The 25,302-nt window shown below is 46.4% G+C and overlaps 2 protein-coding genes and 1 long non-coding RNA gene across 13 annotated transcripts in view; 1 reads left to right on the forward strand and 2 right to left on the reverse strand.

Annotated features, from left to right (window-relative positions):
- The window catches only part of LOC128431920 (NACHT, LRR and PYD domains-containing protein 12), a 237,406-nt gene that overhangs the window by 87,922 nt on the left and 124,182 nt on the right, over nucleotides 1-25,302 (reverse strand). For 8 of the 11 annotated variants that reach the window (XR_008334755.1, XR_008334749.1, XM_053417666.1 and 5 more), the window contains exon 9: nucleotides 21,626-21,802. Coding sequence is in view for 9 of the 11 variants with exons in the window: in XM_053417666.1 (XP_053273641.1) it covers nucleotides 21,626-21,802 (177 nt within the window). In the remaining 2 variants the exon portion in view is untranslated. Of the gene's footprint in view, nucleotides 1-18,124; nucleotides 18,963-20,858; nucleotides 21,033-21,625; nucleotides 21,803-25,302 lie in introns of those variants that run through there. The other 3 variants (XM_053417672.1, XM_053417670.1, XM_053417674.1) reach the window with 3 other exon arrangements.
- On the reverse strand, nucleotides 15,270-16,806 carry LOC128432157 (protein EOLA1). The gene is made up of 2 exons (XM_053417686.1): nucleotides 16,399-16,806; nucleotides 15,270-16,330 (listed from the first exon to the last, which is right to left on the reverse strand). Exons 1-2 carry the CDS (start codon nucleotides 16,655-16,657, stop codon nucleotides 16,122-16,124), a joined length of 468 nt encoding a protein of 155 aa, XP_053273661.1. The 5' UTR covers nucleotides 16,658-16,806; the 3' UTR covers nucleotides 15,270-16,121.
- LOC128432248 (uncharacterized) lies at nucleotides 22,673-25,274 on the forward strand. Its single transcript, XR_008335017.1, has 6 exons — nucleotides 22,673-22,784; nucleotides 23,190-23,372; nucleotides 23,992-24,078; nucleotides 24,206-24,270; nucleotides 24,825-24,972; nucleotides 25,194-25,274. It is a non-coding gene; the product is annotated as an uncharacterized LOC128432248 (long non-coding RNA).

Genomic DNA, 25,302 nt, shown 5'->3' on the forward strand with positions numbered 1-25,302 from the left:
TGTGGATTTAGAGAGAAAATGTAACACAAGAAGCAAAATCAACCTCTGACACTGTGGACTCTGTTAAATGCTCAAAAATGAATAGGAAAATAGAAAACATAAGGAAAAAGTTAAAACTCCGGCGTCGGTTCACAGGTCCCGCCGAGAGGATCTTTATCAGTGTGTGAGAGGGGGTGTGGTGTAGCTCTGAGAGGTTGCTAGCACTTCAGGCTGTATCAGTATAGTGTGTCCCAAGTTCTGTGTGCTTGCTTGGGGAACTGGAGCGCTTAATGCCAAAACATAGCTGTGATTAAAAGAATCACAGCCAGCAAAACAAAATTAATAAAAGTCAATAAAACAGCATTTCAACAACCAAAGATAAGAGCTTGATTTCCCTTCTCATCAAACCTCAGCATTGCAGAACAGATCAGCTGTTATTGAACTTTCACTGGGCTCATTTCATCGGAGCAGCAACTTCACCAGACTAAAAACAAAAAACATTGTTATCTCATTCTCACAAGGCCACAGTCGCGGATGAAACTTTTGTATGGGTGTAAGTGGCTTAAATATAATACAAACAGAGAAAGAAAAGGAAAAACTTTGCACATAAACTGTACTTAGAGATGGGCTTTAAAAGGACACCTTAATGTGATGTAGTGAATCACTCATCCTTGAATTTATATTACGAATCCAATTAGTAACTTGTGGAGTATTAAAATGGTCTTTACTATTAGCCCTGCTGTGTCAGGTTAAAATAAAATAAGATATTAAATGATCTGATTTTATGTAGAAATTTGGAGGCCTAAACCGTTTCTCCTTTCCTCTAATGGATTGGATATATTTGAAAAATCTGAAACAACAAATTGCTACCAAACAGTGTAATTTTAACAATTTCTTTGGGAATTCTTTACTTCTGAATGAAGCAAATAAAAACAAACAGACATACAATCATACAACCACGTCTCTTTGTGAAGTTTAACGCCAGTGGTAAGCTGTAAGGCTTCTGGCCCTCCCCCTTTTCATCCTGTGCTGTGCACGTCTTAGTCTTGGGAGTAATTTTACGACCAGAAGAAGCACAGGACTCCATGGCAGTCCAGGAGTAACACAGGCACAACTTATACCCTCTCCATTTTTCAAATTAGTTCTTATTTCAGCCAATGGGCGGGAAGTTGAAGGTGCTGGGGTACAATGTGTCAGGTGGTGCCAAGGAGCGCCTGATTTACCTTTGACCTGGGCCGAGTGTGAAGTAATTTCCTTCACCTCGTACGGTCCAGTCCACCTGGGTTCTGGCCACTTTCTTTTGTGAACCTTAACTCTTACCCAGTCACCGACTTTTACCTTTGGTCCTGCAGCTTCCTCCGGATCAGTCGCCAGGGCCCTGGAGACCTGATTGGAGAGAGCTACAGTAACAGCAGTTAAAACCTTCATATAACTTGACATTTCAATGTACATCCAGGGGTGGCACGTGACCTCCATCCCTGGGTGGACCAGGCATAACTCTGCCTGTCAACAGTTCATGTGGCGACAGGTGTGTCTTACCGCCTGGGGACGACCTCATTGTCATCAACACCAATGGCAGGGCTTCAACCCATGTCATTTTAGTGTCTGCACAAACCTTCGCAATTTTGGCTTTCAACGTTTGATTGGCTCTTTCTACAAGGCCTTGTGACTGTGGATGATACACTGAGCCAAACTTGTGGTGAATGCCCAAGGCAGCCTCTACCTCTCTTAGGTGTGTGTTTTTAAAGTGTGCGCCATTGTCTGAGCGAATGAACCGTGGAACCCCGTAACGGGGGATCAAGTCCTTCTGCTGCCACTTGATCACTGACTTTGCATCCTCCCGTCTGGGGGGGATGGCTTCAACCCTTCTAGAAAACCTACATACTATTACCAACATGTATCTCATTCCCTGCACTCTCATGTCTGCACCCATATCTGTATAGTCTATACTGATGTCTTGGAAACAGACGGCAGGAACGGGATATGATCCCATGGGTGTTTGGAAAGGTTTTCTAGGATTGTGGTTCCCACAAATGGAACATTCGTCACAGAATAGATTGGAGATGCTCTCGAGATGTGGATGCCACCATAGGGCTGAAATTCTCTGGAAAGTTCTGAGTTTCCCTTCATGGGTGAGGCCATGTGCTTCTTTGAGCAACATGGCACAAAGTTCTGCCGAGGCAACGATGCGTCCATCATGGGACCTCCAGAGGCCTTCTTTAGACTTCAAGGCGCCCTTTTGTCTCCATGTGGACCATTCATACGGTCCAGCTTTTTCCTGAATTTGGATGAGCGTGTCTTCAGTGAGTTCCGTGAACTGAGCTGGGCTGGGGGATGCCATGACCATCTGAGGCGGCGTGTAACCTCCTGCCTCCTTGGCAGCTTGGTCAGCTGCATTATTTCCAGCACTGATTCTGGTTTGGTTGGTGTCGTGTCCTTTGCACTTCATGACAGCCAGGCGTCTGGGCAACAGAACTGCACTCAGGAGGCGTCTCATTGGAACTTGATGTCTGATCGGTTGATCACCGGTAGTCAGGAAGCCTCGTCTCATCCAGGACGGGCCATCAAGCTGAACGGCACCATGTGCGTATGCAGAGTCAGTGTAGACATTTACAATTTGCCCTTGCCCCAGCTCTAGGGCTCTTGTGAGGGCTGTGACTTCAGCTAACTGAGCTGAAGCTGGCTGGGGAATGATTCCAGCTTCCAAGGTGGTGTGACTTCCATCTGGGTGTTGCTGCACTACAGCATAGGCAGCCACATTGCCATCTTCTCCTTTGTAGCAGCAACCGTCCATGTACAGCCAGGCATCAGCATTCAGAATGGGATCTGCACTCAGGTCTGGTCTGAGCTTGTTTTCCTTGATCGCAAGTTCTCCACACACATGGGGTGTCCCACTGGCAATGTTGGAGGCCATGTTGTTGATGCTTGGAACAAAGGTTATGTGTGACTGAGTGCACTGGACCTGAAGTTTAGTCTTCCGGGCTGCACTGAAGGTGAACTCTTTGCTCTGGAGGAAAGCTGCAACTCCATGCGGGGTGTGAATCTGAGTTGGATGTCCCATGACGACATGGCTGGTTTTGTCAATGGCTTTCGCTACAGCTGCAACGTATCGGGCACACGAACTTTGTCCTGTCTCGACCGTGTCGAGTTTGGAGGAATGGTAAATGAGGACACATCGGTCTGTTGAACGCCTTTGGAATAATACTGCATTCACAACACCACCCATCTCTGAAACATCAAGATGAAATGGCTTGGTGTAGTCTGGTGTGGCCAGAGCAGCAGCCTGGGCCATGGCCTGTTTGAGGTTTGAGAATGCTGTGTCTGCCTCTATGTTCCATACTAGTGGGGCTGTGAGATTTCTGTTTCCTGCTTCCCTCAGCAGATCCCTGAGAGGGGCAGTGAGTCCCGTGTAGTCTGGTATGTGAGTCCTGCTGTATCCTGTGAGTCCAAGGAAGGACAACATTTGAGAAACAATCATTGGCTTAGGATGGTGCAGTATAGTCTGTCTGTGGGCAGTGGACACTCCAAGTCCTTCTTTTGAGATCTGTCTTCCCAGAAACGTCACTTCTCGTCTTGTGCACTGCACTTTCTCCTTCTTTACCTTGTAGCCTTTCTCGGCCAGCAGGGTGAGAAGAGCATGGGTGGCATCTAGACAAATTATGGCCGATGTGGCGGCCAACAGCAAGTCATCTACATACTGGATCAGCACCACTCCTTCTAGGAGCTCAAGCTGTTGCAGGTGATTTTTCAGAGCCTTGTTGAAAAGGCCAGGGGAACATCTGTAGCCTTGTGGCAGGCAGCTGTAAGTGTACTGTCGGTTGTTGTACGTGAATGCAAAGAACTGTTGGCAGGTCGGGTGTACTGGAATGCTGAAGAAGGCATTTGCCAGATCTATTACTGTGAAGTAGGTGAGACTTGGGTCCAGGTTGTTGAGCGAGACATGTGGGTCGGGAACTGGGTGCACATCTGGTATCGTTATCTGATTGATTGGTCTGAAGTCTTGCACCATCCTCCAGCCTTTCCCTCCAGCTTTAGGTACTGGCAAGATGGGGGTGTTGTAGGGAGAAGAGGTGGGGTAGATCACTCCAGCTTCCAGGAGCCCTTGGATTGTGGAGGCGATTCCTTCCAATTGGTCAGGTTTGAGTCTGTATTGGGGTCTGTACAGCGGTGGGTCATGGGGGTTACAGAGTCTGACCATGATGGGCTCGGTGTGGAGTCTTCCCACATCATAAGCAGAAGTGGTCCAAATCCTGGTGGGGACAGCGCTGAGCATCCGAGTTGTGTCTGGGTGATCGGTGCAGGACAAACCGTGATGTCTTGGTATGGGCAAGTGTTCTGGGAGTGTGGTTTCCATGGTGGCAGGGATGTTGAACTTCCACATGTCTTCAGTGGCGGCCTTGAGAACTTCTGGGTCTGTAGTGGCAATCCAGGTCAAACCTTGTGCTCTCTTCATCATGGGGCCTAGACTGCGAGCTTCATAGCCAAATCCCACAGTTAGTGTTACATGTGGAGCAGATTATGTGAGCTGGTACCATTCTTCAGCAAAGTCATCCAGTTTAACCTCTGCAGCGACTCCTTCCTTGCCACACACTATACTTGAACATGTGATCTTGGGTTGTAGATGAGCCATGTTTTCGTCCCAGTCTTCCTCATATTGTTCATCAGGGTTCGAGGTGACATTAAGAGTGCAGTGTATGTGTGAGAGGGGAGTTTTGTATGGGTGTAAGGCATAGATTTTAGGTTTGTATGTATTGAACAGGAACTGGATGCGTGGTGTTGAGGGGCCAGTGGGCATCAGTCTGAGCCAAAACACTTCGTGATCCGGTGGTTGGGGTATTTCTCCAGTGAATAGGATACGAATTGGATGCTGTCTTGTGGTTTCTGGGACTTCAGAGGAGATTTGGACCCCCTTTTCATCGAGATAAATCTTCAACTTGAGTTTGCACATCAAGTCACGTCCTAATAAGTTGGCCGGGCATGTTGGGGCAGAGAGGAATGCATGAGAAACTGTGTGGCTTCCCAGCGTCACACGGAGGGGTTGGGTGAAGGACTGTCTAATTGGGGACCCCGTAACTTCCACCACCATAGTGGAGTTTTCTGAAAGTGGCTGTGTGGTCCGCAGACAGGAGTATGTTGCTCCAGTCCCTCAGGGGGGTCTGGGTGGCTGGGTCCACATCATATGGGACTGGGTAAGGCATGTTGGCTTGTCTCTGAGGGGGTGGTTGGTAAGGTGGTTGGTAAGGTGGTTCTCTGGGTTGGTCACAGCCTTGACCACGTGGGAGCCCCATTTGCTGGGATTCCAGCCTGCAGTTTCTGGCTATATGCCCTGGTCCTCCACAGTTATAGCAGAAATACGTGGTGTTTCCTGTGCCACGTCCTCTGCCTCTTGGTGCCCAACCTCCTCTTCCTCCTGGTGCCCAACCTCCTCTTCCTCCTTGGGGTTGGTGCTGATACGGGCCTTGTGGTTGCTGATACTGGCCATACTGCTGCTGTTGTTGTGGGCCATAGTAGAGGGGAGGAACCTGCATCAGGGGCTGAGACGTAGGGAGAGGCTGTTGTGGTGAGCCATAATGTAGGGGAGGAGTCTGCAACTGTGGCTGAGGCGTAGGGAGAGGCTGTATCGCTGTCATCTGCTTAACCACCAGGTCCGCTACTTCTTCAGCCGTGGGAGGTTTCACTATTTTGGCAGCTGCTGCTGTATTCCTCTCAGCCTTGGTGCCTTCATGTTCGGAGACCTGAGCCACCATGAGCCTTCTCTGCAGCACTTTCATCTCATCATCATATTTGTCTTGGGCTTCAGTGTGCTTGTTCATGTGGTGAGTGACTTGAGCCTGCCACTCAGTTCCAACCATTTCGTCCAGGCCCACGCAATCCTCCAGCTTAGTCTGAACTTATGGTGGAAGTCCTTGAATGGTAGCTGTTCTCCACATGGAGATGGTAAGGTCGGAGGAGTCATGGGGTCCAAGGTAGGCCTTCCTCCAGGCCGCCTGTGTTTGTCTAATGAACTCTGCAGGGGACATCTTCCCATCCCACTTACAGGCCTTCAGAGCACCTTTGTTTAGTGGGGTTGGGTACTTGCGCCTCAGGGCGGTCCACAGGGGGTTCCGGTAGGGGTTGAAGGACGCATGGTTGGGGACCAATGCAGTGATTCCTCCTTCCTGAAGCAGCTTAGCCGCACGATGTGGATCTGTGCAGCGAGCTAACACCGGGCGGAGGTCCCCAGCGGCCAGGTTGTTCCCCATGGTGAGGGTTTCAAACGCCTCAATCCAGGGAGTGGCTCCTGACGTGAGAGGGGGCAATCCTTCAATTAGGCCAGTCATATCAGCAAATCCCCATGGGTGGAAGTCACACATGCCGGGTGACTGTCCAGGTGCCTGTCTCAAGGGGAGCGAGTATGCAGGCCTCTCCTCCTGTCTTGCATCTTCCCTCTTCTGGGCCTCCCTCATCCTTTCATGATGCCCTCTCGTCCTCATAGGTGTGGCACTGCCATGTAAGATGCCGTTAATTACGTGGACTCCCTCTTTTTCCTCCCCCTTTTCGCCTTCCTCTTCTAAGTGGCCCGACCTATACTGGTGCTTGTCCCAATCTTGTGTTTCTTTCTCCCACTCGTCATCTGAGTGATGGAGAACCGGCGCCCCCTTTTTAAGTGAGCTAGACAGGTCCCATCGTTCTGAGGGCAGCAGGGTGCGTGTCATGGAGGGATGTTGTTTTGACCTTGTCCAGGTGTACCCCTTTCCCCATGGAGTGTGGTCTCCAAGGCTGGACCTCCTCTCTCTGATCCTCCCTTCAAATGCGTGGGCAGAGGCCGGCCCTCCTTTAGCCCCATCTGGTGACGGTGAGCGATGCATTTTCACCGATCCACTGGCGGAGCACGATGGTGTCTCTCTTCTGCTTCTGTGACCCTCGTGCCCTCCTTCTTGGTCTCCTTCAGTTGTCCCCGCTGCAGTCAGTGCAGCCATTTCCTCTCTCAGCAGTCTGATTTCACCTTGAACTGTTTCTACTGTTCCTGTAAGGATCTGTGTTACCTCCGAAAGTGAATCATCTTTCACCGTAAGTTGTCCTCCTGTCAATTGCATGACTCCATGAAGCACTCCTCCCTCTACTACGCGCACTGGCGCCATCGTGTAGGCACTTGGTGGAAGTTCAGTTGGAGCCCTCTTTGTCTCCCTCTTCTGGGGAGACAGAGGTATTACACCTGTGTTGACACCGTAAGGAGGGGGCATTTGGGGATACAGGGATGGCACAGCGGCCGGGGTTGGCACTGCAAGGGCGTTGGCTGTTTCCTGCAGTTGCTCCTTGTCCCCACTGGGAGTTTTGACATTCACTCCCAAGCCATCAGTCCCTTCTCCGAATTTCGGCATACCGAACACAACCCGCAAGCAAACATCCAGAGCCTGTGAGCCTATCTCCAATTCCAATTTAGCCATTTTAGTTTTAACATGGTGGTTGGTGAACAGAGTACATTTAGCTGCTTTCTCTGCTGATTCCGCCTCGTCCACTGCTAAGAGCAGTGTGGCTCTCATACTTCCAATCACCTTCCGGGTTGGGGCTATGTTCCCTGGCAATATCCACCCTTTATTCCGCCACCCGATCAAAATCTTGCTCCACACTTCCTCCCTACTCTTCCACTCCTTAGGAGCGGTCATATTTCTCACTTGTGCGGTCACATATTCCCCAAAATCCTCCATTTTTTTTTTTTTTTTTTTTCTCAGTCAGTCTATGAAATTGTGTGTGTGTTGCTCCGTCAGTGAGAGGGGATGTGTGTGCGCTTTGCTATCAGTGTGTAGGAATGCTAACACACGGGCAGAGACCGCAAAAGGGCTGCTCCTCAGAAGTCTCCCCCACAGTCACTTTTTCTAATTATAATATTTGATAGTCCAATTGTTAGGCCCTTCCATTCCCTTTTTTGCGAGATTTGGAGGGCCTGTGAGTTAAATCCGTAGCGATAGTCCCACACACAAACCCGTTAAGGTGCTTTGTTTTACAGTGTGTGTCGTCACGCCAACCCCCACATCAACCACCGTCGTGGAGCTATTTTACAACATGGGTCTGGCTGAATTTTAACTCCTTTTTTTTTTCTCAGCTACTCTTACACCAACTCATTTAGACATATTTTACAGTGTAAGCTGCCGGTATCTCTTTCTCTCGGCTACTCTTACACCAACTCATTTAGTCATATTTTACAGTGTAAGCTGCCGGTATCTCTTTATTAAATATAAAACCACAATTGCTAAATACACAGCGTTTTCAGACCTTTGCAATTACTATTCTAAATTTAGCATAGGCAACTTGTACTCACCCTCAGTACTACTGATCAAAAATTTAGTTTTATTTCCTATCACGACAATATGCAGATTTCAATTAAATAGGCTCTGCTTACCTTTTAATAGTACAGCGCTGTTTTGATCAGGTTCCCGAGGAGAGACAAGCCACGCAGGGCGGTTCTTTCCCGTCCGAGAGACGACCTCCTCCCCGACTGGTTGTTTTTCCACTCCGCTCTTTTCAATCGTCTGAAACCATCCTCTGCTACCATTTGTTGCGGGTGGAAATCAAAGGAGAGGAGTCGTCGTTCTCAAGTTGAAGTTAAGCAAGTTTATTCAGAGGTCACAGGTCAGGAAAACGCGGTGTCCAGCAATTGAACATGCATGGGTCTCTAGTTCTACGCAGGAGGCTGCACAGGAAGAAAGACGCTTAAACAGAGTGCGCACATAGATTATATCCTCTTGGAATAACGCGTGATGACGATGTCGTACGTGCACTCCGTTGTCGTGGTTACCAGAGGTGATAATGTTGCTGTATCAGTGCAGCTGCGTTAGTGTGTTGTCTGGGAGAGAGATTGTGGGCCAAGGTCTACTCACTGTCTCTGTGTGAACTGAATCAGGGAGCTAGGATGTGTGATATAAAGTGTTGACTATGAGTATGGTTTAAGGAATATATGTGCTGTATCAATGTGAGTATGTATTATGTGTTTAGTGTATGTCAATATGTGTATGTGTTATGTGTTTGGTGTTTGGTGTATGTCAATAACGTCTTCATCATGTGAACACGATGAAGACTTGTTTCCTTGAGGTCGGTCTGATCCGTCAATAGTTTGTTAAAATGTGGAAAACTCCCAAACGGCCCAACTCCATCAAATGAAGCCTGAGCTCAAACCCATGTTTCCTCCTGTGAGTTGAAGGTTGTTATATTTGGTGTTGGAGCTGAATGTGTGACTCCATCTGCAGAACTCTGCCACGTCAGCTCACATTCATACAGTCCAGTCACAGTGTGGTTTATAGATCTACAGAAATACAGCTGCATTGTGATGCATCATTTGACCGTTGTGTATTTCAACAACTGATGAGATTTGCATCCCAACAGTACCAGTGTTTGACCACAAGGTGTCAGCAAAGAGCCAGAGTACCTGGCTGCAGACAACATGGTTTCCCATCAAGTCTAAACTGGAGTAACTGGAATTCCACCATAGAAACTACTTTCTATGAAAACAAGAAATAAAACTGACACGAGTGTAAATTCTATTCTATTTGTTTGTGGCTCTGCAGGTTTATTGGTGGATTTACAAATTACATAAACCAATATTACATGAAGGGGAACTTTATTATTGTACTTGTACAATAATACACCCATACCCTTATTGGCTGGTACCCTAAAAAAGATACATAAAGCTGCTTCTTCCCAGAAGAGCTGAAACTACCCAGCACTGTGGTTCTGAAGGAAAGAAGCAGTCCACTCTGGGGGGGAAACAGGTTCTCACAGTCATCATCCCATTGGTCAGCTAGAGAACGATCTTCAGCAAACGCTCCCAGTGGCACAGACAGGGACTGCATCACTTCCTCCTGAATCCTCTCCAGCACTCTGGAGGACCTGATGTTGGTGACGTCACAGAGTGTTTCCATGGAGGCCTTTGTGAGGTGGCCCAGTTTGATGATGCCCGCCTCAATAAACTTATTCCTTAATGTTTTAGAGGAACAGGTGTCAGTTCTCAGGAACTCATTGTAGAACAGCAGCTCCTCAAACAACCATATCCCTGGTCTGGGGTCAGGAGTCCGCTTGACCTCCAGCGTCTGCCAGGCGTTCACCACCGAGCTGTAGAACGGAGTCAGCCCGGTCAGGTCAGCTTCAGTTGATGATAACAGAAATAACTGTTTGTCCAGCCCTAGTCGGCCATCTTGTCTGAGCAGCAGACGAGCAGGAGCCAATCAGCAGAGACCACAGCCGCACAGTAACTTCTGCACCGTCTGCAGTCTGAAGGCCGCAGTTAAAGACACAAGGTCAATGAGACCTTGACCTCCCTCTGCCACAGGGAGATACAGGGCCGCTGCCCTCAGCCAGTGCTGACCAGACCAGAAGAAAGTCACCAGACGACGCTGCACATCCTTAACCAGACCAGGAGGTGGCACCAACACAATAAGTCTGTGCCAAAGAGACGAGGAGACCAAGTTATTCACCATCAGAACTCTCCCCCTGCAGGACAGATAAGGTAGCAACCATTTCCATTTAGACAACTTTGCTTCCACCTTTTCCTCCGAGCCACCGACTTCTCTAAGTTGAAGAAGAAGGTGGTCGGAGCGTCCATATCGTGTAGTTCAGTGAATCGGGCTCTGACCAAGGCTCCTTTGGCTCTCTCGTGTGAAAAAGAGTTTAAGTCCTGTCCCTTAGTTTTGAGCCGTTCTGCATTCTGCCCGTTGTTTTGTGTGTCAGCCTCCAGGTTCCTGATTTCCTCCTCTAATGTCTGAATGGCTCTTTTTATTTTAACTGTGGAGTTGGCTGAGTGTTGCTGACAGAACACTCTGATTTGGGCTTTTCCTACTTCCCAACACCGGGTGAGGGAGGAAAACTCCTGTTTCTTGTTTCCCCAAAAAGCCCAAAACAGTTTAAAATGTTCACAGAAAGTAAAATCATGCAATAATTTAACGTTAAAATGCCAAAAATACTTTGGTTTTACTGTTGAGGATAAAATAAACTCCATTAAAACTAGATGATGATCAGTAAAACCAACAGGGAGGATCTGACAGTTAAGAACCTGATTGGTAAAAGCTGCAGTAAGATAAAACCTATCTAACCTGCTGCACTCATCCTTCCATCTAACACCTTCACCAGGTGTACTGCCGGGCTGAAGGATGTTTCATCCTCCACACATCCACCAGATCTGCTTTCATGATACTCTCAGATAAAAGCTGGGAGGACTGAACATGTGTTTCCACACCCATCCTATCTAGCTTCAAACCTGTGCAGCAGTTCCAATCTCCACCCAACACAATACATTCATTTTGATCAATGCCGCTAAGTGTTTCATTTAAAACTTTAAAAACTCTTTCCCGCTCAGAGCCTTGGTTTGGTGCATAGATATGAGATATGAAGATATAATAAAACTGAATTTAAAATCTTGTATTTCAGCTTTTACAACCAGGATTCCACCTTGAATTATCTCTGTGTGAGAGATTATATTTACACTAGCTTTTCTAGAAAAGAGGATGGTAACTCCTGCTCTTATATTGGTCCCATGGCTGAGGACATGTTGTCCACCCCACCATCAGCCCCAGTCGATCTCATTGAGAGTGTCCTCATGTGTTTCCTGTAGAAACACTACATCCAGCCTCTTCTGCTTTATTGTTTCTGATAGGACAGCTCTTTTCTTAGCTTCTCTGCCCCCGTTTATGTTTAATGATGCTATTCTTAAATCCTGCTAAGAAAAGAGAAGAGAGTCAAAAGCAAACAACAGCAGTGAAACACCTCGTGATTTAAGAACATAGTTATTTTTGACACTTTCATCTTCTTTGCTAAAGCTAACAAGCTAGCAGCTTCAGGAGGGCGGGGTCAGCTAAAGCTAACAGCTCCAGGGGGAGGAGTCAGTTGTTACCCTCAGTTGGTGTAAACGGGGGTAACATGGAAACTGATGGAGGACTTACTCCATCACTGAGTTAAAGAAGAAAATAGGGGGGTAGAACATGTCTTTGGTTTTCCAGTCCTCTGATTGGTCCGATTAGTTTGACTGTTTCTGAAGTTCCGGTGCTGACTGTCAATCATCTGTGTTGCCTAGGTGATGCTGTGCTGCTCCATCAATGGTCACTATGACATCGTTTACACCAGGAGTTCCCCCGCCTCCGCCGCGCTGTGTCAGGGTGAGTGCTGATCAGTGGTTGTACCTTCAGTGTGTGTGTGATTGATGTCTGTGTGTGTGTGTGATTGATGTCTGTGTCTGTGTGTGTGTCTGTGTGTAGCTGTGCTGTACGAGCTGCTCTACACTCAGGTGTTTGGGGTGGAGGAGGTGGAGCTCTGTCAGGCTATGGAGGCCTCCCGGGTCGGAGGTCGCTGCTACAGGAACAGCTCATCAATGTGTAGTGATGTTGATATCGGCTACGACACACCTGAGGACCGAGGACAAAGGTACACACACACACACACACACACACACACACACACACACAAACACACACAATATACAGAACACAAGCTGCACCTGTGTAATACAGTCACAGTCAGGTGCGTTTGTTTCGTCTGCAGGGAGGAAGTGGAGTCGGTTGGAGCTACTGAGGAGAGACACAGAAGTGGGACAGATGACACAAAGGTCAGGGGGTCAAAACGTCTGAGTCAGTTGGCGTGTGTGTTGTGTTTGTGTGTGTGTGTGTCAGATGTGTTTGGTTGTTGTGGTGATTTTGTTTTTCAGTCTCCTGCAGATGCTCCTCCGTCCAGACTCTTTCTTCCTTATAAGGTCATGAAGTCTCTGGACGGAGACGTGTACAGAAACCTGGAGTTTGACGTGTGGCAGGACACCTGCAAAGGTAACACACACACACACAGACACACACACACACATCATACACTGACAACCTTTTTATACATGTAAAGAAGAAGGTTTGATTCAGAGCAGCTCTAGTCTCATTACATCATCGTGACCTTTGACCACAGGAATCGAACCAGCTCCTCCGTTATGTCCGTGGCACAGCGGAACGGTGGGTTTTCATTTCAGCTCCCATGTTAACAGATGAGTCCTGCCTTCTCAGGGCAAACTCTATGTAAGATAATAGTGGAGCAGGCAGTAGACGATCCGCTGCTGAACCGCATCCGATGCAACAAGTACACAACCTCGACAGATACACAACTCGACAGATACACAACTCGACAGTAGCACCTCATCACTGCTGGTGTGTGAGTTCTCACTAAAGGTGAAGCTGATTTTTAGCGCTGTGATATTAGATTCAAAGTAAGACAATGAAAAGACGGGAATTTCTTTCATTGGCTTCATCTGCTAGAATTGAAATATTAGAACTCAAGTGAATAGTTCCTGTGACACGATGTGGTGAAAGCCAATCAGTGTTGAGATGGAACTTACCCAGCGGAGGTTGTGGCTCCGCCCTGAGGGAGCGGCTGGTCAGGTGGCTGCTCCTCCTCCGTGAAGCTGCAGGTGACCTTCAGACGCAGCTCTTGGAGGATACAGTGAAATCCTTCATGCTGTGTTTCACTCACACAAGATGACGTAGGTTTCCACAGCAGCTACAAAGCAGCAGCTGCAGCCACTTCAGTCGACCTCATCTCAGGAGAGTTGTGGTTCCAACACAAATAACACAAAGATCCTGTGGACTTAGTGTGAGGCAACAATCGCTTTGTGCCAAGTGTGAACAAATCACCTTGTGGTGTTCTTAAGATAACTTGTTAACAGGGACAGTAGTCTAAGGTCACTGACCTTTGACCTCTAACCACCTAAGTCGATTCAGTTTGAACCAACTTATCGAGTTCTCAAGAACTAAAGAAACAAAATGAAAACATGCCCCTTCAGGCCACTAGGTGTCACTGGTGCTGAGACATAAAAACAACACTCATACTGTGGACCTATGAGGAGGTGATCATGTGACTCACTCTTATGCTGATTGGTCGTCTACATCCTAATTGATTATCTCAGTAATCAGATTGCATCCGCCTGAATGATGCTGTAGTAATCAGATTACTGCGCTGTGTGACTGACAGAGATGCAGAAGACGGATTATATGGTGTTCGCTGGTAGGCAGTACTTCCTGGGAGACAAGTGTCAGGTGACAGCACACACACACACACTGTGATGAAATGAAGCTTCATGTGTCATTAGCATCAAGTCTGTGAAATCATGTTGTCACCAGATTGTGTGTGTGTGTGTTGTTTCAGGTGCGTCTGGAGCCAAAGGGGAAATACTACAACGCCTTCATCCAGGAAGTAGGAACCCACTCGTCAGCCGTCACCGTGTTCATCGAGGAGCTGGGAGAGAAGTAATGAAACATTTAATCTGACGACTCTTCCACATTGATCTGAACCAAGCATCAGGTGTGAAGCTGACTCCAGACCAGCAGACGTCAGATGGTTGTGATGTGTCTCTGTCTTAGACACCTGGTTCCTCTGACGGATCTGAAACCAGTGAATCCAGTTCCTGCCTGGAATGTTGCTGCTCCAACTAGAAAAGGAGATCTGGGTAAGCTTAGGTTATTCTATGACCTCTGACCTCTTGCAACCCCCCCCCCCCTGACCCTATGGCCTCGTGCAGACTTGGACTCTCGTGGTCAGCGTCATCATCGTCACCGTTACTTCAGGAAGTCTCGGGGCAGCAGTGGAATGAAGGGGGCCGAGCTCATGATAGCTCCCGCCCCTTTATACGGAGGCCCCGCCCCATCCAGCCTGCCCCCTCGCTTCCAGCCGGCAGGTCACCCCCGCCCACCCCCTCCTCCCTCAACTGGAACCATGACCTATGATCCCTACGCCCCCCCACACCACCACCACCACCACCCTACAGTCAGAGCTCCTCGCTACGGAGCGTCCAGGTGGGAACTGACACTTGTAGAACTTGTGTAGTTGATCACATTCACACCTGCTGAGACACAGGTTGACCTCAGGTGTGAAGACATGTGACGCATGTTGAAGGAGGCGTTACCGATGAATTACTCTTGATACTGATGACTTTCTGTGTGTGTGTGTGTCTCTGTGTGTGTCTGTGTGTGTCTTGGATTGTGGTCAGAAGCTCCACCCGTTTCCTCAACCGTCACCTGATTGGCCCACAGCTGACCTATTACCACCCTGGAAGACGATATTACCACGACTATGAGAACTACGCCTTCAGGTCCCGGTAAATGATGTCATCATCTTGCCACAGTCCCACCAACCATGTGTGTGGTTGGTGTTCACCACGATGACCTGTCTCTGAAATATGATCTACTTTGAATCCAAAGGGACGGTGCACATTATTTAATAACGCTTCCATCTTGTAGTGATGGAGTCTTTAACAGTCAGTACACTGTGCAGTAGTAATTCTCATCTGACGTCTCGGCCTGTTTTTATATCATTTAATAACTGATTCAAACCAAACTGATCAGAAACACTTGAACAAACATCAGAGAGAGAAGAACGATGTGAAACGACAGAAACTTCTTTACAAACATTTACTTAACGTGTACTTTGACTTTCTGGAGCCTGAACTAGAATCAAAGTTACGAGCTGACTACAGGACTAACTTCATGAAGAACCAGTTCCACGGGAGGTTCAACCAGTACGTTAACTCCATTCATGTAAAACTAACTCTGTATAAGCACCGCCCCCTAGACTCATTCTGACATCATTCATCATCTTTGGATCCGAACCTTTGTTTTATTGAAGAAACCATTTTGTTTCTCATGGTTTTATTCCCTCAGTGAAGATTTTCATCGTTAACAATACAAGATGTTGACTGTTACATTAGCATGATATATTAGTGTACTTCACTTTATTGAGTCTGGACGACAGGAGGAGGAGCTGAAGCCTGAAGTGTCCAGTTTGACCTGCAGGTGGCGCAACATGAAAAATAAGGATTCTTTTCTCTGAGGAAAACGAATGTTCAGGTGTGAACCAATCAGATCAGATCTGATCCCACCAGACCACATGAGTCCACATCCTCTAACAGAGTCCTTTCAAATCCCTCCTGGTCCACATGTGAAGGACGTCCTCTCAGCTGACGTCCTAAGAATCACAATATCAAAACTGATCACAAGATAGAGATCAATACTTTCATTCACATGCTCCCACACACGCACACGTCTGTAAACCCAGACTGGTCTTTAACACAGGACACGCGTGTTAATCTGCATGTAGGTCAGGAAGTGAGATCTGATCCCAGGAGACACCGGCCCTGTGTGCATCACGTGTCCTCATGGCAGAAGCTCCGTGGGGATCTCCACAGTCCAGGGGTCGCGACCTCCTCGGGAGCTCAGGGGCTCTTTCAGCCAGCGAGGGTTGGACAGGTGAGTCACGTGTTTCTCCTGCAGACCAACCAGAAGGGCCGACCTCTCCAGGTGCTGAAGCTCCTCCTCCAGCATGGAGGCGGGACACACCGAGGTCACGCCCACATCCACCAATCCTGAAAGAGATGTATTTCCACAGGTGATGCCTTCAGGAACCCCACAGAAAACACAGGTCAGTTCCCACCTGCCACCACGCCGCGGCCGAACCGCTCCCCGGACTCCAGGAGCCCGTGGATCTGAGCCTCGGTCATCCCCAGTGGGCCGCGAAGCACCGCCCGCCACTCGTCCCCCTCCCAGTCCCGCCGGGCGATGTGGACCGCCAGGGTCTGGTTCTCCAGCGGGGCCAGCAGGGGCCTCCAGCGGCTCTCCAGCGTCTTCACCCCGTCCAGAATCAGACCGGCGTACGGCTGGCGGAACGACAGACACCACACCTGCACCGACATGTCTGCAAAACAAGCGCACCCCACACCTTCTGACGTGTGAGGGAAACAAACACCCCCCCTCAGATGTGGAATGAAGTTTGTCACAAACCGGTTTCCGTACAGATCAAAGTCTCGGCGGTGAAATCCTTTGATCTAACTTTAATTCAGCAGTTTCTCAGTTTGATCATAGATATATATATAAACACTAGATGTCTCGGCCAATGGAGTCGAACGTCCACACATGGCGGCCATCTTGCCACAGGCAGCTCGCTCACCCATAACATTGTGTTGGTAGTGGAACATGTACTTTTTAATTAATTCTTTATATATATCTATGAGTTTGATGACGTTGATTCTCGCTCGTTGGTTTTTACAGAGAATCTACTTCCTGTTTACGTTTTTCTTCTGTGTAAAACAATGTGCAGCTCCTGAGCAGCTCGGTGGTTATACTGCCCCCTACACATTCACCAAGCTACTGCAGCAGGTTAGATACTCCAGTATTTTCATTTTTACACTGATGAAAAAATAAAGTTACACAAAAACCTTAAAATAAAAAACTAATTGCTCGTGATTTTTCAATCTATTGTTATTTTCATTAAAATTAATAAAAGCATGAATCATAAATAAACAAGGTAACGCAAAAATACGAGAAGAAGAGGGAGAGATTGGGTAGGAAGAAAAAAAGGCAGGATAACAAAGAGAGAACTGGAACGAGTGGCGACTGTCAGAGAGAGAACAAGAAGAAGGGAGCGGGTAAGAGGAGAAGAGCAGAGTGGGGGGGGGGGCATAGTAATGAACAGGTGGTGGGGGGGGGGAAGGTTAAGCCTGTTTCTGTGGGTGTCTCTGGAACCCACCCCGTTCTGCGTGGACAGATGTGTGGACGGACCGCTAGTGATCACTGACTGTTTGGTGAATGAATGAAATCAATTGATAAAGAAGAATTTCATAACGAGCACAAGCTTTTCCTTATAAGTATAAAGTTTATCCATAAACGTGTTTGATGGAATCTAACGGATCCTTTGATGACGTGTTGTTCACACTTTGTGTTTGGTCACGTGACACCAGCCTGGTGCACAGCTCCATGAAGAGATGATGGTCTCACTCTGCTGCAGAGGAAGTGGACCTCAGAGCTTCAACATCTGCTGGACAGATGTTAGAGCAGCGTGTTCATGAACATGGCGTCACAGCCACATGTTATACTGACACACGTGTGTTGAGGATCATCACAAAGTCACATGATGACCTCTCCTCGGGTCAGTTTTCTATTAAATATGGTAAAATGTTTATGAAACAGTTTCCTCAGAGACTTAAAGATGCTCTGCTCTTCATCGACTCTTCTTCATTCTGTAAATGTCTCAGTCACTTTTCTTCTGCTGGTTTCCATTATGTCAAACTGGTGACTTTGTTCTTTTACCTGCACCAAGGACGAGATGTTTCCACCAGTTTGTTTGAAGAGGAAAGAAAAGCTGAGTCATGATTCCAGTGAAGTCGGTGGAAGGATGTTTATTGAGCATTAAAGCAGAGACAAGTAGAAACAGAACTTTTCTCTCTGAGATGTTTTTCTTCTCGTTACATCTGGTTTGTCACAGAGGAAATGATCCATGTGTTTGACTCATAGACTGAATATAAAGGCTTTGACTGGGATGTGCTGCTGTTATACTGCAGCGCCACCTGTGGGTCAAAAGTAGAAAAGCCACCACCGCTCTGCACCTGATGCAGAAATGAAAACGTCGCATTTTTAAGTCCAGAGTTTTGATCTTTTGTGTCAAAGACAAAACTCTGATTTTAAACTCAAAGTGATTTCAATGTGTTTAACTTTGTGTTGAACTAAATCAATTTGTGACGTGAATCCAGGAACTTTAAGATCATAAACAAACATATACACAGAATGTGGTTCTACACACATGGAGACACACTGAGGGACAAAGGTGGACAATAATAAAGACAAACTTAAACACACTGTATGTGACTCTTTATAGAGGGTTTATATATTCTGCTTGTGTTGTGTCATTTCAATAAACACATTCTTCATGTGAATAAACACAATCGGGGCAGGAAGGTTGCTGGTTTGAATCCGGTTCAGATGGGGTCTTCCTGTGTGGAGTCTGCATGTTCTCCCCGTGTTTTCTCCAGGTGCTCCGGCTTCATCTCACAAACACATGCAGATTAGGGGTTGTGTAGATTGGAGACTACACACAAGCTGCTGCTGCTTCAGCCTCTGGATCCTCAGGACACAGCTCAGCCTCCGTCCACACACACTGTCCTCTTCACACTGTCCTCTTCACACCGTCCTCTTCACACTCTCCTCCACTAATACCACTTCCACCTGTTGAGAGAAGAAGACATCAGTGTCACAGAGACTCACTTCATCAGCTGTGAGTCAGTGATGCAGCTCATCCAGTAGAAAGAGCAGCAGGGACTTCAGTCCTGTTCAGAGGTGGAGCAGCTTCCTCTCTGCTTCATGTTCACGTGTTGGAATGAACACGCTAAGAGCTCAGTGTGTGTCCTCTGCATGTCAAAGTGCAGAGTGGACACCTGAGAGGTGGATTTACTGCTGTTACAGGTGAAGCCATGTTTCACTGTGTGTTGATGAACATCTGCTTCTGACAAACTGGGACCAGAGGAGACAGATGGACCTCAGCAGAGGTTCTGCTCTGTATAAAGAGCTCCTGGTTACCATGTGATGAGGAGAGGCTTCAGTCCCACTGATCTCAGAGCTGTGACAAAGATCCACCTGATCAGTTCTTCACTGATGAAGTGAGAGGACAAACTGTCTCAGATCAGATGAAGACGACACCGTCTCTGTCCCTCGTGTGAGGCTGTCAGCTGTGGTCCAGCTTGTGTAAGTTACAGCGCCCCCTGGTGGCATCTGGTCAAAATATATTACGTGACCACGACATAATAACGTGTGAACGAGACAAATAACTCGAGGCCACGAGATCTGAATCTGTTGTTTACTAACAAGACGAGTGGAAGACAAGAAGACACACACTGTCTCACTGTCTCTGAGGACACACACTGTCCCACTGTCTCTGAGGACACACACTGTCTCACTGTCTCTGAGGACACACACTGTCTTACTGACTTTGAGGACACACACTGACTTTGAGGACACACACTGTCTCTGAGTACACACACTGTCTCTGAGTACACACACTGACTCTGAGGACACACACTGATGCACTGACTCTGAGGACACACACTGATGCACTGACTCTGAGGACACACAATGTCTCACTGTCTCTGAGGACACACACTATCTCTGAGGACACACACTGTCTCACTTACTCTGAGGACACACACAGTCTCTGAGGACACACACTTACTCTGAGGACACACACTGTCTCTGAGGACACTCACTGTCTCTGAGGACACACACTGTCTCACTGTCTCTGAGGACACACACTTTCTCTGAGGACACACTGTTTCTGAGGACACACACTTCTCACTGACTCTTAGAAAACACACTGACTCTGAGGACACACACTATCTCACTGTCTCTGTGGACACACACTGTCTCTGAGGACACACTGACTCTGAGGACACACACTATCTCACTGTCTCTGAGGACACACACTGTCTCACTGTCTCTGAGGACACACACTGACTCTGAGGACACACACTGACTCTGAGGACATACACTATCTCACTGTCTCTGAGGACACACACTGTCTCTGAGGACATTCACTGTCTCACTGTCTCTGAGGACACACACTGTCTCACTGTATCTGAGGACACACACTGTCTCACTGTATCTGAGGACACACACTGTCTCTGAGGACACACACATGGACCTGTCTCCAGGAAGCTGAGGTCATCTGGTGTTTTGGGGACAGGATGAGTCTGGAGACATTGAGATGTTCTGGGTGAGTTAGAGATCAACTGAACCAACCAGACGTTGATTTAAACTTCCCTTATCCGTCCCTTTAAGGAGAGTGTGCACCACACAACAGTGTAGAGTCACTGTGGTCAGTGGGCGGAGCTTCTATACGGGTTGATCTCCAACTTAACCTGGAGCAGGTTAGCTGTCATCAGAAGTTACCATGGTGATTGACCTGGTTAAGAAGTGGACGAGCTTCGTAGAACTGAAAAAACTAAACCTGAAGTTAACCTGATAACCACAAATCCTGCTTGGTAGCACAGACCCTGGATCTGTGACACTGACTGTGTTTAGTAACATACTGATGAAAGCAGCGTGGACTGACTCCAACCATCTACTGACCTCAGAGTCTCCAGTCGACAGGTTGGACTCTGCTGTAGATCAAGAAGCTCCTTCACTCCTGAGTCCTTCAGCCTGTTGTAGCTCAGATCCAGTTCTCTCAGATGAGAGGGGTTTGACCTCAGAGCTGAAGCCAGAGAAGAACAGCTGATCTCTGACAGACTGCAGCCCTCCAACCTGGATAAAGAATAAAACTTAACTGTAAATTAAACTGAGTTCATGTGTGAAAATAACAGACACATATTCACTCTTTTTAAATCTTGCATTAAAACCCACCTGTTTAGGCAGGCATATAACTTTTAATGTTCCTGTCTGCTGAAGCTGTTGTTCTGCTGCTGCTCTGCTTTGTGCATTTTAAAATTTTTTAATTAACTGTATTGTTGACTGTTGTACGGCGACCTTGAGTATCCTGAAAGGCGCCTTATAAATAAAATGTATTATTATTATTATTATTATTATTATGTGAGCACAGACTCATAACATGGAAGATAAATATGAAATCAGACATGTTGGACTAAAAACGAGTCCTGATTCAGAACAAATAGATTATTTGGACCCGGTCTCTGTCCTGCAGATCAGTTTAGGAAATCCAGAACTAAACTCAGTGTTTTAACAAGTAGCTGAATATTTAAAATGTCACAGATTAATTAATGAATGGATTCAAGTTATGTATGAAGAGGAATTATGTTAAATTAGAAATAAATGAGGTCAATTGGGTATAAATGCTGTTTATAGATATGAGATCTACAAAAGTCAGTCAGTGAACTGACCTCAGAGTCTCCAGTCGACAGGTTGGACTCTGTAGAAAACCACACAGCTCCTTCACTCCTGAGTCCTTCAGGTTGTTGTTGTCTCTCAGATCCAGTTCTCTCAGATGAGAGGGGTTTGACCTCAGAGCTGAAGCCAGAGAAGAACAGCTGATCTCTGACAGACTGCAGAGTCTCAACCTGGATAAAGAAATATGAATATTAGAATGTGTCCTCCTGTTGTTGTGGATCGTCACCATGTCAACACAGACTCTCAACATGCTGCTGACCTCAGTCCAGTCTGTGACCTGAAGATAAATATCAGATCAGACATGTTGGACCACCTTCTCTGTGTGTTGGTCACTGAGCAGGTTTGTGTAATTAAACACTGTTTAAAGTAGGGATGGCTCCTGATGTCACTTCCTGTTTGTTTCTATACTTATCAACTGTCCAACGTGTTTCAATAAGAATGAGTCTTATTTTGAAAACCTGAGGAGGACGAGTGCGGCCTCAGTCCACATGTTATTTGCAACCCAGTCTCATCAGAAAACGTTCAATGGCAACGTTGGTCCACTTGGAACGACGTTACCATCTCACAATCTGGCCTCTCAGATTGTGAGATGGTAACATTTAGTCCTCCCATTGTTTTGCATTGGCGTGTTCTCAGGTCACGTGACTCTCAAGCTCCCGTCTGCGGAGAGGAAAACATGGCGGAGATTCCCTGTTTTTTCAGATAAAAATATAATTTTGTAACTTAGTTTGGGCATAAAAATACATTCTGACACCATTTCTAGCGAGAAATGTGCTCTTTGCTTCCACAGTCTTCAGCCAATTTGTGCTTATGATAAATATTTTAATAGTTATCACGCATGTTTATATCGTTGCTATGATGGTTGCCATGCCACCACGGCGCAGCTTGGTGTTTAAATCACAGTCCCTGCGTGGTGTCCTTCAGTGATCGTGAATGTTATTCATGTTATATAATAGTAATATTTGAGGCTAGATTACATCTCTAATGAGAAGGAACCTGCGAGTCTGTTCATACCAAGGCCCGAGTGCGCGAGCGGACATGACGTGTGGCTGTCGTAAAAACCCTATTTGTAAACAACCAGCCCTTTAACCCGGGGCTGCGTCATAAACACGGCGCGCTTGGAAGACCACGATGTCATCTTCCTTCTGTCAGGTAAGTAGTTTATTGTTTTTAACGATCGTTACGATCTAGGTTTACAGTCCGAGTGCGGAGAGAGTCCGTCAATCCACACTATGGACGCTGTTCATCAGCTAATACGCCATTGTTAGCCACATGCTTCAGCCCACGGTAGCCTGTGCTACCTGGGAGGTGAATACATGGTTGTTGAAAGCAGTTCAAGACGCTTAGCTCATCACTGAGGGACGCTACAATATAAATATAAACATGAATTTGATTTATGAATGCTTTAGATTAATAAGGAGTGTATTTGTCTACCATTACTCCACAATATCAGGTCAATTTGGTTTAATGTATAGTATGCAATATGACAATGTTTTCATGTTATGGAGTTGCGATTCATTTTATAAAACAATTGCTATGTTCTGTTTTTTAATCAAGGAGGATCAAAGTGAAGCTACAGGAGTTTCATTAACGTCAACAACTTGGACTGAACACTTTGTTTTGCTTGATGAAGAGCAGGAAGGGCAGCCTGGAGAGAAAGAGAAGCCGGGTTGAGCCCACTACCATCATCCACGTACCACGAGGAAGATGAGGGAGAGAAATGATCCTACCATTAAAGAGGTACTTTTAAGTTATATACCAGAAAAAACATTTTATATAATTTGCCAAATATACATTTTTATTAAATCCCCAAAGTACGCTTGCTGAAATACAAGTTAATATCACACTGAAAGAATTTTGATCAATCATGCTTCCCTGCTGTGATTGTTTAACTGGGAAAACAACTTTTTCCACAGGAAGGCAAGTAAATTTAAGGAATACATGTGCAAAGTTTTCCTCTGTTATGTATAATGATGACCCCCATCAAACATAATGTTAGCAATCTTTACACCTTTTAATTTATACTGTTTATTTCTGTCTACATGTGTGAATTTGCCTTCATTAGTTTCAGAAAAGAGCGATGATGTATCGGTCAGTGGGCGGCAGCACGAGACTCCGCAAACTAGTCTGTAAGCAAAGCAGACAAAGGCATCGAGGTTGCGGCCTGCCATCATTGTTATTTTGCTTAAGGGACTGAATATGTTTCATGTAGAAATATTAGCATTTCCCTTATATCTACCAAAACTGCTTGTTTCACAGACTGCAGTTTTGTTTTGATCCGATGTGGTGTGCAAATACAACCGTATCTGCAATGGGTTGTGGGGCATTAACATTTGTAACTCTAATTTTGTTTTGACAGACTGTGAAAAGAACGTTGAGAACATCACCACTCTACAGGAAGACACAGTCCAGTAATGGGTGTCAGAAGTTCAGTAGTGAACGACAGGTACTGTGGAAAAATATGTGTCATTGTTGTACAATGTCCTTTGACTCTGTTTAAACAAGGTCAACACAAAAAGGTTTGATTGTAAACTGATATCGGTATGAATTCATGTTATTCTCCTCGTCAAAAGAAACAAACAATCCAAATTACCTGCAGAAAGCCCTTGATGGACACTTCAGCTGCATCGTCAGACTGGTGAGACAGCAAGATGCCAACTTTAATGCCAATTTATCTGTGTAACATTCTGTGACCAAATGTATAGATAACTTTTTGTAGATTGTAAAAATAGATAACCCATTTATTACAAAAAAACTACACTAGAATTACCACACTGCGTTGTATGAGCAGTGTCCGTCTACATATTTCTACATATTTTCTCTCATATAAATGACACTGTATCTCTTGACAACTGAAACCATAAGATGAGGTCAGTGTGGCCTTGACCTTTTTACTTTAAGACAAATACAAAGTTAGACAATCCGAAAACATGCAGTTATGCCTCCGGCGACTCGCTATTGCAGAGGCATTAAAACCGTAGTGTAGTAGATTGGATTTTATTGGTGTTACATTGGACATCTTGTATGGGTACACCAAAAAATATATTTGGTTTCACATTCTAGATGGCAATAAGCAGAGTCATCAACTCAGGAAAAATATTTCTGTAGAAAAGAAAGCCTTGTATGTGTGTATGTATACATACACACAAAGGCACAATTGAGACGTTTTTGTCTTTTATCATATATTCTCAGGCAGTACTGATGCATTTACTGAGAGGGGACGTGAGGGCCTACTCTGCGTGCTCAGAGTTCAAGCCCAGCAGGCTGCAGCGGGCCTGACATATTCTGGAACAGCAGCACAGTCTTTGGATGACTCCTCTGAAGATGAAAACATGGCGAGGTACTTCTCCACTGATGAAGAACTGTGAGGGCTGTGATTAGCTACACTCTCTTGCTACAATGCTACTCCCTGGCAGCCTTAGGAAGGCATTAGCTTGCTGTTGGGTAGCTGTTAGCTTCAGCATTTTTAGTTTTTAGTGGCCTGTCTGACGTTTATGTTAAAAAAAAATCAGAGGGAACCATCTTCATAATTTAACACTATGGTTTGTTTGTGTCCTTCAGTTCTTCTCAAGAGAAGCGGTACAGGTGTGCCTCAGCTCCACGGTCCCTCCTGCAACCTCCGCTCCTGATGCTAACCTCATGTCTCCAAGGTCTTATGAGAAACATTCTT

This window comes from Pleuronectes platessa, chromosome 3, assembly GCF_947347685.1.
Source record: "Pleuronectes platessa chromosome 3, fPlePla1.1, whole genome shotgun sequence".
In the NCBI taxonomy this organism is placed as follows: Eukaryota; Metazoa; Chordata; class Actinopteri; order Pleuronectiformes; family Pleuronectidae; genus Pleuronectes; species Pleuronectes platessa.